General features: G+C 42.9%; 1 protein-coding gene across 6 annotated transcripts in view; it reads left to right on the top strand.

The window, feature by feature from the left end:
• RASAL2 (RAS protein activator like 2) overlaps positions 1-16,474 on the top strand; it is a 336,215-nt gene that overhangs the window by 224,485 nt on the left and 95,256 nt on the right. For all 6 annotated transcript variants that reach the window (XM_066622767.1, XM_066622763.1, XM_066622764.1 and 3 more), the window contains one exon: positions 9,813-9,922. In XM_066622767.1, the coding sequence (XP_066478864.1) occupies positions 9,813-9,922 (110 nt within the window). The remainder of the gene's footprint in view (positions 1-9,812; positions 9,923-16,474) is intronic.

A 16,474-nucleotide genomic window follows, 5' to 3' on the forward strand; every position in this document is an offset into this window, starting at 1 on the left:
CAGTCCTCAAGTTACTAGTCCACAGTGAGGATTTTTGGTAGCTTGCTGAACGGCTAGGCAGGATTCTGAACCTTTGTCCCCAACAGACAATAAACCAACATGGTAAAAGGATTTTTACTTTATAGGGTATATAGGGTTACAAAAAGTTACAAAAGGCAGCAAATGCTAGAGGCATAAAAACTTCTAGGAAACATATCAGCATAAAATAATAAAGCTAACTGGCTATCTCTATTATTTCCTAACTCTCACCTGGGTCAGCTTCTTTTGTAGATCCTCAGTTACCTATGAGGCCACATGGTCCTGGCGGGGCAGGATGTGCACCCACCACCTTTTCCACCAAGAGACAAAGACCCAAGACAAAGACAAAGGGCACCCTTTTGGGCTTTTCTTATACCTCTCATGCTACAGGATGATGTGACTCTGTACTTTTTTTGAACTGACCAATCAGAACTCTTGGGGACAGAATCTTCTCGAAGTGGGGCTGGATGCTAGTTCTCTTAGTTCTCCCCCTCCCCACTGGGGATTCCTGGGCGCCTCTCTGGCTACTGAGATGCTACATTTATCACCTTCCATTGAGTTGTAAATTCCTTGCAGCTAGGACTCAAGCCACTTCTATGTTACTGGGTTACTTTGGTTCAGGCTTTGCAATGCTACTAGCCCTAAACTGCACATATTCATGACAGGGGGCCCTTTCTGAGGCCTGTGGATGCTGCGTGTGGCCTCCAAGAGCCTCAGAAAAGCCCCCTGAAAGCATCAGAAGGCAAAACCAGAAGTCCGCCTTCCTACACCTTTCTGAGGCCTGTGCTGGCTGTGCACAGCCTCCACGGGCCTCAGAAAGACCTTCAGAAGTCCTAGAATTTTTCACCCCAAAACCAGAAATGCCCTTCTAGGACCTCTGGAGGCCACTCTGAGGCAAATGGAGGCTGTGTACAGCCTCCACAGGCCTCAGAAGAGCCTTTGGAGGTAACTGGTCACCTCCAGAGGCTTCAAGTTGGGCTGAATATGGCTCAATGGGGGTCCTGAGGACCCCAGTTGATCCAAATCTGCTGATCAAAAATCCATGGATAAGTCAACCTGTATTCTTCTCCAATCAGATAATATTTTGCCAATTGTTAAATATTCACCCTCATCCTGTCTCTTTGCTAACCAGAACTGTCACACTTGTTTATCTTGCTCTTTCACTACAGAACTCATTTAAATAGAATTTTCCCGTTTTATCCATCGCAGTTTGTTTTATTGATGTATTCCTGAATTGAGAAGGTTGTACTTAGCTGTATGTAAGGGAAGTATTAAGCGTACAATAGTAAAATATGTTGATTTGTTTCATATATTTATCTAGGGTTTCTTAGTGCCCCATGTTTGAGCTGAAACAATTACCTATCTTTAGTTAATGAGGTTTTATCAGATATTGATTTTGACTATCAACCAGGGCAGTTAAAGTCTATAAAATCTGTATCCCCAACTTTATTGCTTTTAAACTTGCAATCACAATTACACAGCAATCTATCTGTCTGTCCCATTTCTTTTCAGCTTTCAAATATTTTCCAGGAAATGCAATCAAAGCCATTGTCCAATCTCCATGAAAGGGAGATTACTGGAGAATATGCTACTTTTCATGTCTTTAATCTTATATAAGGGCTGCATTAAGTACAATCAAGAAAATATAATATTAGGTTTGAGCAGAAAGAGAAAGGCTTATGCTACCAAACAAAACATCACTACCAATGGCATTGAAAGAGCCAATGTCTTTTGGTAACTTTCCAGATATTGTTATGATCGGACTGAGAAAGTGTTCAACCGTTTTAAAAACGAATATTTCAAATAACGTCTTTAAAAATTCAGTCCATGGGCGCAGGACCCATTTCCTCTGGGTTTGGGATGGCCCTGTGTGAAGAGAGCTGGTGATCTGCAGGCTGTTTCATGAATTTTGAAGCAGTGTTCGGTATATTCACTTTTTCATATTCTTTTATTGCAAAACAGCCTTCTCACAATGTAAGTACCTGTGTTTTTAAAAGTTTCAATTTACCAAGGTTAATTGGATGCAAAACCAGTGTACTGTAGCAGCTAGGAGGCTGGTCTACAATTAGGAAGTTCCCATTTTTGGTCTTGACTTTGCTGTGAACTCAGATGTCTGTCTGTCTGTCTGTCTGTCTGTCTGTCTCTCTCTCTCTCTCTCTCTCTCTCTCTCTCTCTCTCTCTCTGCACCTCCTATTACTTCATGGGGATATTTACAGGGTTGTGGTAAGAATTACAAAATTATGTATGTGAAATACTTGGAACGCTTTATAAATATTTTTATTTTTCTCCTTAGTTGTTCCTTTTTCATGCAGTCTCTTATGTACCTTGACCTTTCCTTTACAAAAGTACCTTGATTATTCTAGCTGAGTTTTACCTCTAGTCCCGAGAGAGCCTGAACCGGGTATTATTATCTGCCTTTTAATGGCACTTTCAAAGCCTCTCCCAAAAAGTCCAGCATGCTGGACTGAGTGTCATGGCTGTAGATGCACCTCAATGAACACAGCTGCCATTTCTTCTTTATGGATTCCCACCTGATACATCCTCATTCCTTCCCACCTCTCACAGCATTTTAGATGAGAGGACATCTTCTCCTCTGTATTCTCTTATCACCTGTTCTGGCTGTTGTTCGGTTTAACAGTCTGAGCCCAAGCCATGAATTAAAGCACTGAATTTATGTGAGAGCTGAAATTTATTTTCCTTTTTACCCCACTTTAAAAGGCCCTCAAGGTTGGCTATGGTGATGATAATAAAATGCTTTAAAAAAAATAATGAAATTCTTTGAAAAACAATAATCATTATGTTAAATGAGGAAAAAAGTCCACCACTTAAAGCAAGCACACACCTGGGGCATCAAATGAGAATGTAATCTTGAATTTATGGCACATTGCTGGTGGAGTTTCTTCTTTCTACAGTGATGTGGGATTGATCACAAATAGACGTTGGTTGCAATTTGATGTAGTGGTACTGAATCCTTTGGAGTCTACAAACCAAAGCAACATATGTTAACTCAACCGATTAAGGGCCCAGTCCTATCCAGTTTACCAGTTTACCAGTTTACCAGTACTGGTGCAGCTGTGCCAATGGGACATGCACTGCATCCTGTGGTGGGGAGGCTATCATAGAGGCCTCTTCAAAGTAAGGCAACTGTTGTTTCCTTACCTTGGGGCTACATTGTGGCTGCACCAGTGCTGGAAAGTTGGATAGATTTGAGCCTTAAATTAGGCAAATTAATCTTTCTCCATAAACCGAAAACACAATTGCTCAGAAATATATTTGCTCAATTAGCCAGGCTGACCTAGCAATAATGCTGACCTAGCGTAGGAAGTTGTATGTATGCAGTATGCACAGCAAGGTTCTGTGTGTGTGTATCTTTTCTTGAGATGTGGTAATTCAACCCAGTGAAATGTTTTTAAATAGCCTCCTACAGCACAAACTTGCTTGCTTAGGCCAAAATGCGTGCATCTGTGTACACAATAGAAATCTTTTGGCAACGTGCTTCTCGAAGGGCTTTTCTTTGAAGAAGTAAGTGACATGGACCCCTCAGACTGGGAGCTCACACTCATAGTGTTTAAAGAAGTAAATAAGGCCAGGTGTGGTTTCAGAAAAAAAATGAATAGGGCAAACAGAGAAGGGGGCACAGTAGTTTCTTGTAGGATGAACTATACCTGTCCCAGGGACAGGCCTATATTTCAACTTCTGTAGGTTGTATCCTAAGAAAGTTAGTCATAAGAACATAAGAACAGCCCCACTGGATCAGGCCATAGGCCCATCTAGTCCAGCTTCCTGTATCTCACAGCGGCCCACCAAATGCCCCAGGGAGCACACCAGATAACAAGAGACCTCATCCTGGTGCCCTCCCCTACATCTGGCATTCTGACTTAACCCATTCCTAAAATCAGGAGGTTGCGCATACACATCATGGCTTGTACCCCATAATGGATTTTTCCTCCAGAAACTTGTCCAATCCCCTTTTAAAGGCGTCTAGGCTAGACGCCAGCACCACATCCTGTGGCAAGGAGTTCCACAGACCGACCACACGCTGAGTAAAGAAATATTTTCTTTTGTCTGTCCTAACCCGCCCAACACTCAATTTTAGTGGATGTTCCCTGGTTCTGGTATTATGTGAGAGTGTAAAGAGCATCTCCCTATCCACTCTGTCCATTCCCTGCATAATTTTGTATGTCTCAATCATGTCCCCCCTCAAGCGTCTCTTTTCTAGGCTGAAGAGGCCCAAACGCCATAGCCTTTCCTCATAAGGAAGGTGCCCCAGCCCCGTAATCATCTTAGTCGCTCTCTTTTGCACCTTTTCCATTTCCACTATGTCTTTTTTGAGATGTGGCGACCAAAACCGGACACAATACTCCAGGTGTGGCCTTACCATAGATTTGTACAACGGCATTATAATACTAGCCGTTTTGTTCTCAATACCCTTCCTAATGATCTCAAGCATAGAATTGGCCTTCTTCACTGCCGCCGCACATTGGGTCGACACTTTCATCGACCTGTCCACCACCACCCCAAGATCTCTCTCCTGATCTGTCACAGACAGCTCAGAACCCATCAGCCTATATCTAAAGTTTTGATTTTTTGCCCCAATGTGCATGACTTTACACTTACTGACATTGAAGCGCATCTGCCATTTTGCTGCCCATTCTGCCAGTCTGGAGAGATCCTTCTGGAGCTCCTCACAATCACTTCTGGTCTTTACCACTCGGAAAAGTTTGGTGTCGTCTGCAAACTTAGCCACCTCACTGCTCAACCCTGTCTCCAGGTCATTTATGAAGAGGTTGAAAAGCACCGGTCCCAGGACAGATCCTTGGGGCACACCACTTTTCACCTCTCTCCATTTTGAAAATTGCCCATTGACACCCACTCTCTGCTTCCTGGCCTCCAACCAGGTCTCAATCCATGAGAGGACCTGTCCTCTAATTCCCTGACTGTGGAGTTTTTTCAGTAGCCTTTGGTGAGGGACCGTGTCAAACGCCTTCTGAAAGTCCAGATATATAATGTCCACGGGTTCTCCCGCATCCACATGCCTGTTGACCTTTTCAAAGAATTCTATAAGGTTCGTGAGGAAAGACCCTTACAGAAGCCATGCTGACTCTCCCTCAGCAAGGCCTGTTCGTCTATGTGTTTTGAGATCCTATCTTTGATGAGGCATTCCACCATCTTACCCGGTATGGATGTTAGGCTGACCGGCCTATAGTTTCCCGGGTCCCCCCTCTTTCCCTTTTTAAAAATAGACGTGACATTTGCTATCCTCCAATCTTCTGGCACCGTGGCCGTTTTGAGGGACAAGTTGCATACCTTAGTCAAGAGATCTGCAACTTCATTCTTCAATTCCTTAATAACCCTTGGGTGTATGCCATCAGGGCCCGTTGACTTATTGATCTTTAATTTATCAATGAGGTCTGAAACATCTTCTCTTTTAACCTCTATCTGACTTAACTCCTCGGTCATGAGGGGCCGTTCGGGCAGCGGTATCTGCCCGAGGTCTTCTGCCATGAAGACAGATGCAAAGAACTCATTTAATTTCTCTGCCATCTCTAAGTCTCCTTTTATCTCCCCTTTCCCTCCCTCACCATCCAGAGGGCCAACCGCTTCTCTGGCGGGTTTCCTGCTTCTAACATATTTGAAGAAGCTTTTATTATTCCCCTTAATGTTGCTGGCCATGCGTTCCTCATAGTCTCTCTTGGCCTCCCATATCACCTTCTTACATTTCTTTTGCCACAGTTTATGTTCCTTTTTATTCTCCTCATTAGGGCAAGACTTCCATTTACGGAAGGAAGCTTCCTTGCCCTTCACAGCCTCTCTAACTTGGCTGGTCAGCCATGCGAGAATCCTCCTGGATTTAGTGGAACCCTTCTTTCTTTGCGGTATACACCTCTGCTGGGCCTCTATTACTGTTGTTTTAAGCAGCCTCCATGCACTCTGGAGAGATGGGACTCTTTTTACCCTCCCTTTCAACCTCCTTCTAACCAGCCTCCTCATTTGAGGGAAGTCCGCCCGTCGGAAGTCAAGGGTTTTTGTTAGAGATTTGCCTGGTATTCTTCCCCCAACGTGCACGTCAAAACGGATCGCAGCATGATCACTGTTCCCCAATGGCTCAGTAACGTTTACATCTCTAACCAGGTCCTGCGTACCGCACAAAATTAAATCCAGAGTCACCTATCCTCTGGTGGGCTCCGTGACTAGCTGATCTAAGCCACAGTCATTTAGCACGTCAAGAAATCCGGTTTCCTTATCATGACCAGAACACAAATTGACCCAGTCAATATGAGAATAATTGAAGTCCCCCATGATTACAACCCTGTCCCTCCTTGTCACCTCCCTTATCTGTTTCCTCATTTCAAGGTCCCCATCAGATTTCTGGTCTGGAGGACAATAGCACGCCCCCAGTATTACATTGCTGCACAAGCCACAGAGATTTTACATTTAACCCACAGAGATTCTACGGTGGAGTCGGACCCACCTTCAATCTCTACTTTGCTGGATTCTATCCCTTCCTTAACATAAAGGGCCACCCCACCTCCAACATGCCCCTGCCTGTCCCTCCTGTAGAGTTTATAGCCCGGGATTGCGGTATCCCACTGATTCTCCTCATTCCACCAGGTTTCTGTTATGCCCACTATGTCAATATTTTCCCTTGTCACCAGACATTCCAGTTCTCCCACCTTTGCTCGTAGACTTCAGGCATTCGCATAAAAGCATTTATACACGGAATGCCCCAGGATGGGCTGCTTGTTTGCTCCTTTGTCCCCGCATCCTCTCATTGTGCCAAACCGTCTATCACATCCCATCACCCTACCTTTGCCAATTTCTTCTCCTACCCTGCCTTTGTCTTGTTGTTCTCTAACCTCCCCATCCTTGTCCCATAGGGATGAGGAGTCCCGAACCGGATGCCCCTCGGCTCCTGTCGGCCTTCCCCCAGGGATCAGTTTAAAAGCTGCTCTGCCACCTTTTTAATGTTATGCGCCAGCAGTCTGGTTCCATTCTGGTTCAAATGGAGCCCGTCCCTCTTGTACAGGCCCCGCTTGTCCCAAAACGTTCCCCAGTGCCTAACGAATCTAAACCCCTCCTCCCTACACCACCGTCTCATCCACGCATTGAGACCCCTGATCTCCGCCTGCCTAGCTGGCCCTGCGCGTGGAACAGGTAGCACTTCAGAGAACGCTACCTTTGAGGTCCTGGCTTTCAGCTTCCTGCCTAAAAGCCTAAATTTGGCCTCCAGGACCTCCCAGCTACACTTGCCTACGTCGTTGGTGCCGACATGCACCACAGCCGCTACCTCTCCCCCAGCACTGTCTACTAGCCTGTCTAGACGAGAAGTGATGTCCGCAACCTTCGCACCAGGCAGGCAAGTCACCATGTGGTCCTCACATCCGTCGCAAACCCCCCTCTCTATGTTTCTAATAATCGAATCCTCCACTACAAGAAGCCCCCGACCCCCCTCCCGCCGAGGAGTATCCCGAGTGCGCTCGGATAGGGGCCCATCCCCTGGAGAAGGGATCCCCCTAGGGGATTGTTTCCCTCCTCTCCAGGATGACGTCCTCCAGTCCCGAGACTTCCCACCCGGGCAGCCGAGGAGCTGCACGCCTGAGGTTGGGACGAAGCCTGATCGTCCCCGGAAGTCTCCCCACAGTCCTCCTCTGGCTGCCTCCGCTTCTCCAGGTTGGCCACCAAGGCTTCAAGGGAGCGGACGCGTTCCCTGAGACCCTGGAGCTCCTTGCACCAAGGACACACCCATGACTTATGCCCCAGAGGCATATAATCATACATGTGGCACTCGATGCAGAACACTGGATAGCCCCCACCCTGCTGCTGGCTGTCTGACTGCATAGCTTTTTTGTTGTTGTTGTTGTTGTTTTATTTAGGGGTCCTTTTAAAAACCGTACACTGGATAGCAGCCCTTTTCTCAAGGGAAGAGGAAGGGCAGTGTATGGGGCCCTGGCCTCCTCACCCTGCTGCTGAACTCGCCCAGATGCTAAACTCTCGTGCCTTACCTGGCACTTAGTTCCCGAGGCACTGGGTTCCCAGAGGCCACACGCGTCTGCAGAGAGCCTCACGCGATGGCCCGCCTAGCTTTATACTCCTGGCTGGCTCCTCCTCCCTCCTTCCTTCCTGATTGAAAGGGGGCTGGCCTTCCCAGGTGAGTTTACAAAAGCTCAGGAAGGCAAACGGCTGCTGATGGGCATGACCTACTCTGCAGGCTCCTGAATGGACTGCTTGGATTAGCCTAATGGGGCTCTTAATGGGTTGGGAATTGGCCCTTCCTAGGTTCTTTCCCTCCTAGTTCTGTTCTCTTAGGCTGGACTGTTTTTGTAACCTCAAGCTAGTTTTTATTTGGGTTTGTTTAATTATTTATTGCTCTCTAGATCCTGTGTCCCAATTTACTGACCTGTTTAGGTTATGTTCTAACTTAGATTAAGTTTAACCTGGGTTAAGTATAGGTTTAATTTAAACAAGTAGAAAAACCTGCTTTCCACTTTATCCTCCTCCCTTCCTTCTATTAGGTGCTACCTTAGGTGCAGCTAACTTTCAACTTTGATTTAAATGCCTGACCCTTGGGCTCTTACTCACGAGTAGGACTCTGCTCTTACAAGTAGGACTCTGCTCTTACTCACGAGTAGACCTATGTACCTCCCTTAGGTGCTAACTTTCAATTTTGATTTAAGGTTGCTTTAAAGGTAAGGTTAAGGTTAGAAGACAGGGAGTTAGAAAGACAAAGCGTTAGAATGAGTACACTTACCTCCTCCTCCTGCTCCTCCTCCTCTCTTTCTCCAAAACTCAGAGGTCTCCTTGCCTTCTCCTCGCCCAGATGCTAAACTCTCGTGCCTTACCTGGCACTTAGTTCCCGAGGCACTTGGTTCCCAGAGGCCACACGCGTCTGCAGAGTCATGATTAAGTCATGATTAAGCAATATTCATGATTAAGCAATAGTCATGATTAAGCAATATTGAAATCAACAGGACAAGTGAGTCATGACTAATCAGTCCCATTGATTTCAATAGGACTCAGAAATCATGATTTTTAATTCAAACACTGTATTGGTAAGTAGATAATATGGTTAGTATTTGCCCATGTTTCCCAACACCATCTGTGCAAAAAGCCAAAGAATCAAGGAATGGCTAATGAGGTACCAATGTCTCTGGATTGCACCACAAACTCCAAGTGGGCAATTGCATGATTGAATTCTTACCCATGAAGAAACATTCCTGTGCACGGAAAGCTAACTGCTCAAGGAGAAGGATAGACTAAAACCCTTCTTTCTGGTATACTGTGTTCGTACATGTTGAGGATTTTTTTTGTATATAGGAACATTCTTTCGTGCAGATCTCCATGTGCAGTATGAAGTGCCACAGGGTGGACACAGGATTACCAACTCATTTTCTAACCATAGGACTTTATTCTGACTTTATTAAACGGCAAACATTACTGCTAAAATGTTCCAGGCTGTTTGCGGGGCCCTGTTGTTGACATTAACCTTTTGCTTCCTTAGACTTTTTATTTTACGTGTTTAAAACACACCCTATTCCTTCCTTCATTCCCCCTTCCATTGGGCTGGATAGGTCAGCCCAACTGTCCTTATTATGTGTAGGTAGTGCAAACTATATTTCATCTTTGAGGACCTCCCTGTATCTTGCATACTAAAACATTTTGTCACAAAGGATGCCTTATATGATCACCAAGCTAGTTATTACCCAATGACTGCTCCTTTAGGTGAGCAGCCACTTAGAAAAAAAAAAAATTATTTTCACTGTTTCATTTCCTGTGACTTTCTTTCCCCCTTTTAGGGCTTCTTCAGTAAACGGCTCAAGGGCTCAATAAAAAGGACAAAAAGCCAATCAAAGTTAGACAGGAATACCAGCTTTCGTCTTCCATCCCTTCGACCTGCTGATGACAGGTAGGAAACCAAATGGAGAGCAAAGTGGACCTTGTTTCTCTTCTTCCAAACATTTGACAAGCTGCATTAATCTGTGTATGCACACATATTGCATAGAAATAAGCCACACTGTAACTAAGATACTTTCTGTGTTTTTTTTAGCAGAAACATCCATTTATAGTACTAGAGCCCCTTTAAAACCTAGTGATACCTGTATGACACTCTCCCATGTACGCCTGTCCCTATAGTCCAAATGGCACATCTCATCCTTTGCCATAATATTATTCCAACCACGTGGGTGGGACAACGTATGAGAATTGTGGGAATCTACTATGCATGCCACAAGAGCATATGTAATGGTGCAAGGGATGGCTAAATACCAGGGCTGTCCACCACTACTACATTGGAACTACTGGTGAATAAAATTGAACATGGGATCTCCTGTATCCTGGGTAGTTTAAAGCTATTTAAGGAGGTTTTTATCTTCTGAGATCAAAGGAGAATTGTTCAGATGACTACAAGATCTCCCAGTTGAGTCATTCACCTCATCCCAAGGCAGAGAGTGTGGGGAAAAGAGTTTACAGGCCTGAGGACCAGCTGCTAAGCAGTCCCCTGGGACCATTCTGGATTAAAGTATTACTAGAGCCACATCTTGGCAAACTGCTTGAGTTTTCACTTTAAGAAAGATGCAGCCAAACTGGAGCAGGTTCAGAGGAGAGGGATGAGGATGATAGAGAGCTGGAGGACAAGCCCTACGAAGAAAGGTTGAGGTAACTTGGTATGTTCAGCCTGGAGAAAAGAAGGCTGAAAGAAGCAACAAATTGTTCTCAACTGCCTCTGAAAGTAGAACTAGAGCCAATGGGTACAAACTGCAAAAGAAGAAATTTCAATTGGACATCAGGAAAAAATTCCTGACGGCAAGGGTGGTTCAGCAGTGGAACAGATTGCTGAGGGAGGTGGTGGGCTTGACAAGCACAGTCTCAACAAGCACCTGTTGGAGATGCTCTAGGAGGATTTCCTGCTATAGGCAGGGGGTTGGACTATTTGACCTATTAGGCCGCTTCCAACTTTATGATACTATGATTTACAGTGTTGTTGTCTACTATTTTCGCCTTCTAATCAGAGCCAGTTTCACTATTTGGCATGGTCATGCTGTGCTGCCTCAATCAATAGAACTATCTTTTTTGTTTAAAGAGCTGCAAAGTAAAATCATGGTGACAGAAAAGCTTTACAAACATCTAGCTGTCTTGTTAATTCTGTGATTTATGGAGATCCTGTCCACTGGTTGTGACTCTCAAAGTGGATTGCATTGCTTAGTTAATCACTATATGATCACTCATACTGTCACAACTACAGGTGAACACCTGTTAGAGTGGGGCTTATAATTGGACTATTAAGAGTGATTGCTATGGTTTCGCTCACAGTCAACAAGATAGATAAGAAAGTTAACTACTGAATTGGTTTTAACTTAATGAGGAACAAAGAGCAAGTGTGTTTGATAAATATCTTTTTGAACCAGCTAGCAGGGGAGAGAGACAGTTCTGGTTTTACAGGTAGGCTTGAAAGTGAGGGACACCCTCTGTTTCTTTAGGAACTGATGCTGTTTTGCATGCTAGCACTGTCTGTATGTGCACCTGTCTGCTTCCCCCAAATTCAGTGTGTATGTTTATAAATAAGCAGATAAGTGGCCACCTGTAAGGAGCTGGGTAGAGGGCAAATGACTCTCTTATTCCTTTCTCCAACAGCAAATTGATCACTAGACTTCAAGATATCTTCCTCTGAGTCCATTCTTTCTCACAGTGGTTGCTTTGGAAACAAATGGAAAGCCCATTCTTTCCTCTCCCCATGGTGGTTCAGATGCAATGGGAGGGCTTCCTGCCATCTCTGTAACTCCACGCTAATGGTCTCTAGTCAGCAGAGACCGTCTTCTACCCTTTCCTCCCATTTAGGCCCTCGGACTCTCTACACAGACTCTCACCTCACCCCAGCACTGTCTCACCTCACCCCAGCACTGTCTGTTCTAGTGGCTGTCTGCTGGTATTCCTTGGCATCTTTTTAGATTGTGAGCCCTTTTGGGACAGGGAGCCATTTAGTTATTTGATTTTTCTCTGTAAACCGCTTTGTGAACGTTCAGTTGAAAAGCGGTATATAAATACTGTTAATTAAATTAATTAATTAATACACATGAACACCTGAGTTTAATCATACAGATTACAAATGGCATCACAAAGGTAGTTTGCATTTTCATTAAAAAAAGAAGTAAAAACCTATTAAGATGCTTGTGGAACTTTTCTGGGAAGCTTCTTTGGGAAGCTTAAGTTCATTAAGCTTCACTCTCCAAAGTAACTTTTTAAAAATAATGTTGCATGTTCAGGCTGATTTTGATGCTTGATTCAACTGTTCATTAGGATGACAGAAAAGAGGAATGTTAGGGCTTTTTCTTTGTAATGTGGCCTTGCTAGAGGAATCAAGTTACTGAATTCCACTTAAAAAGCAATAAGAAAAATTTTACACAAATAGTTATCCACCCAACATGTCTTTTAGAAATGCTACAGCACAATCCTAACCTGTGTTGGAACAGGTAGGCTGGCGAACCTGTGCTCTATCCAGCACAAGTGTGGGGCTGACTTCTGACCAGCCTGGGGCAAGGACAAAAAATTCCCCTTACCCAGGTAATGCTGCAGCAGTCCAATGGGGCTACTCGGATTCATTCCACCTAAATCGGTGGTACAAATCAGAGTAGCCTGGGGCTGGCCCAGGCTGCCTGGCAACGGGGCTAGGACCTGGCATAACCGCTAGTTCCTAGCTCCACTCCCTGCCTGTCCTCCCCCGCCACAGCCATTGTGAATTTTTATTGAAAAGCGTATATAGATACTGTTAATAATAATGGTAGGCCCTTTGTTTGAAATGGCTTTGGTATTGTTCATATTTTTGTCTCTTTCTTTAAAAAATAATTGACATAATTAGCCAATGTGATGCACTTGGAAGTTCAATTGGCTTCAGTAAGGGACTGTTAAATATGTGCTTGTCAGAGTCTTTGGCCCATGGCAGTTTTGTGTCTTGGTGTGTCCACTTAACGACAAGGATACGTTCTCCAATCCCCTTTGTTATACGATTAGGTCACTAAGTCACATTCAATGCAATCTATTGCCTTTGTTGTGTACTCCCTGCCAGATACTAGCTGGCTGCACAGGCTACCAGAGATAGATTGCCTCTTTGCATTAAGAGCCTTTCTGTTGTGTAAACAGACATTCTGCTGCAGGCTATGGGTGACACGATTGCTTCATTAAGAGCATCTTTTTGTGCTTTGACCACATATATGTCATATATGTGGTCCATTGTTAAGTGAACAATTGTTAAGTGGTGCTTGCCTGCAATTGTAATGCAATAAGATTCTATAAAACTATTGTGGAAAATTGAGAGGAATTCAAATTCTACACCCGATATCAGATTTCTCTCAGTATATACCTGTGTGTTATGCCAGAGTCATGGACAAATGCAATCGTGGTTCCAATTTTCAAAAACGGTGACGGCTTCAAATTATAGACTGGTCAACTTGTTCTTGACTATAGGGAAATTGTATGCTAAATACTTATGTGCCAAGCTTATCTTTTGGATATCTGACCAGAAGATTCTGGGCCCGGAGCAGGTGGGATTTCAACAGGGTAAATCTACCCTGGACCATTGTACCATCCTTTCACACTTTTTTGAGAAATGTGTTAGAAAGACAAGATCTAGGTTTTACACAATCTTTCTAGACTTAAAAGCAGCCTTTGATTCTATAGATAGGGAGATACTTTGGAATAAATGAGAAAAGCTACAAATCAACAAGATACTACTATTCCTTATAAGGAGACTCCATCAAAACACCACATGCCAAATAAAGTGTGCCTCTGCGTAGAGATGTAAAATTTTCGGAAAGCTTGGAAAAGAACCCGTTTTTTTTCTAAGAAAATGGAAAAGAAAACGGAAATTTTTGGAAAAATTGAAAAAATGCTACATTAGCACTTTTTTTTCTTTTCCTGATTGAAAGTCATTCTGTTACTTTAGGAACATAAAATATGACTATGGACAATTTGACTTGGCATAAAATTATCACAACTAGCATATTAAAAATATAGTGTATCCAAACAGAATTTACTTTTTAAATAATATTTAAACAAATGGAGCAACAATCTCCTGAACTGTTTACTAGTTTATGTGGAACAGACAAGAAAACCTTCACAAAACAATTTTTAAAAATCCAGAAGTAACAATTATTCATATTTCCTCTCCACAGTATTAAATAAAAATAAAAAACCCATTGTCATAAAAGGAATTGAAGAGGGGGGAAGTGTATAGAAGGGAGTTGGGGCTAAGTTTCAATGAATTGGCATGAAATTTAATCAGAATCATTTTCTGTGCTGTAATTATCAGTATCTGTTTCAGTCTCTGCTTCTGCAGCTACTCTGTTGTGTCTGTTATTATCACAGTTATTATGGACTTCTAAAAACAGAAGGTTGGCCCAGATTGAAACCAGCTTCTCTACCCTTTCACATGTCAGTTTATTTCTTGATTTAGTGTGAGTGTTTCCAAACATAGACCAGATTCTTTCACATGCTGCAGAAGATGGAGGAATCTGAAGAAGGCGAGAAGCAAGAGAAGTCAGAGGCTGAGTTGTGCAAAGACCTTGCCATCATGTTGCAGGAGGAATATATTTGGCAGAATCCCAGATTGCATTCCTGGACCAAATCCCTGAAGATGTTCTATATTCTGCAACATTTGAAAGTACCTACCCAACATCAAGTCCTAAATGTGATGCTTGTTTTGTAATTCAGTCAAATGCAGTAACAGTGCTGTCATCACTTCTATTTCCACCTTTGAATCTTGGATCCAGCAGATTTGCAGCAGCATGAATTGGATGGCAACAAAATTCTTCCCTTTTTAAAATAAAATCTTTCACTTTACTTTCTTCTATAGTTGTAAGTGGAGATATACTGAGATTTTCAAAAACAGTTGTTTTATCTTGGTCATTAGATAAGGAATTTCTGACAAAAGTGCCCTTTCTGATTCAGATGCAGTGATTGCTACAGCAATTGGCTTTAGAATCTTCAGAGAATTTTGCAGCTGAACCCAGAAGAAATCCTGATAAAGAATAGTGTTTCTTACACTCCTGGGTACTTGAAGATCTTCAACTATTACTGTTTCTTGAAGGGCTTCTTTTCTTTTTTTTTAGTAAACTTTCAAAGGAGATCACCGCTCCAGCCCACCGAGTTTTACTATAGAGCTTCAGTGTCACTATTTTATTCTTTGCATTTTTTTTTCTACTTGCTTCTTCTTGAAAACTGCAGATACAATATGAGTACCTTTTACATGTTTTATAACTTCTTTTTCTCATCTATAGATCATTTGAAGGGTGTCCAGTTTCATAATATCATTCAGAAGCAAGTTTAGCCCATGCAATGCACATCCTATTGCAGTAATATGTGGATACTTCTCCATTATGATCTCCCATGCTGCTTTCATATTTCTGGCATTGTCAGTCAGCAAAGCAAATACTTTACCACTCCCAATTTTCTGTAGGACTTCACATGTTTTACAGCTAATATACTCTGCAGTATGTCTGTTCTCTTCTGTTTCAATGCTTTTGTAAAAAACGGGTTGAGTTGTTATAGCAAAATTTATAATTCCTTCCACTCTCACATTTGTCCATCCATCTGTAAGTAGTGCAAGACACAGTGCTTCCTTAATTTTTCCTTGCACAGATTCCATTACACATTCATATTCCAACTCCAAAAGAGGCTTGCTCAAAGAATGTCTGCTGGGCAAATGGTATGATAGTAATTTCAAAGCTTCCTGCCATTGTGTATTTTCACACTGAAAATTATTGAAAATGGTGTTTCAGAAGAATATATTGCTCTTGCAAGAGCGTGATCCATTTTTCCTGAATCTTCAGGTGTCATCTTGTCTACAACTGAAGTTATTGTATAATTTTTGGATGCAGCTGTCTTCAGTATATGTTTACTTGAAGATGCTGCTGATGGGACAACATTTTGTGTTGCTGCTGATGTTACAGATGGGGTAGAAAGAGGACTTCTTGAATGAGACATTGAGAAAAACCATGTGCATATTCATCATTGTGGTCTTCTTCACTTAGATCCATGAAGGATTTTTTCATATCTACAGCACACTTGTTATATACAAGAATGTGTTTTGTCATCCTGGTAGCATTTGGAAATGCATATTTCATGTGACAATATTTGCAAATCACATTTTCTTCTCAGAAGAACTTGTAATGTGAAAATACTTCCATATGTTACATGTTGCTCTCACCATTTTCCTGAGGGGAGTAGGAAAGAAAAACAATTTAATGGCTAGTTTGCAAAAAGACACTAATCTATGGTTGTGGGTGGGGGAAGTTAAGAACCAGATTAGTACTCTCATCCTCCAGAAAAGCCTTTGCCTTTTGATCAAGCCAGGAGGTTCACTTAACACGACATCCATCACATGTTGAGGGCGTAATAGATGTTATGGACAGATCTTGGAAGTGAACTGATTGGGATGGCAAAGCCAACCTCAGTAAAAGGGGTAGAT

The sequence above is a fragment of the Tiliqua scincoides genome, chromosome 4, assembly GCF_035046505.1.
Source record: "Tiliqua scincoides isolate rTilSci1 chromosome 4, rTilSci1.hap2, whole genome shotgun sequence".
NCBI classification, from domain to species: Eukaryota; Metazoa; Chordata; class Lepidosauria; order Squamata; family Scincidae; genus Tiliqua; species Tiliqua scincoides.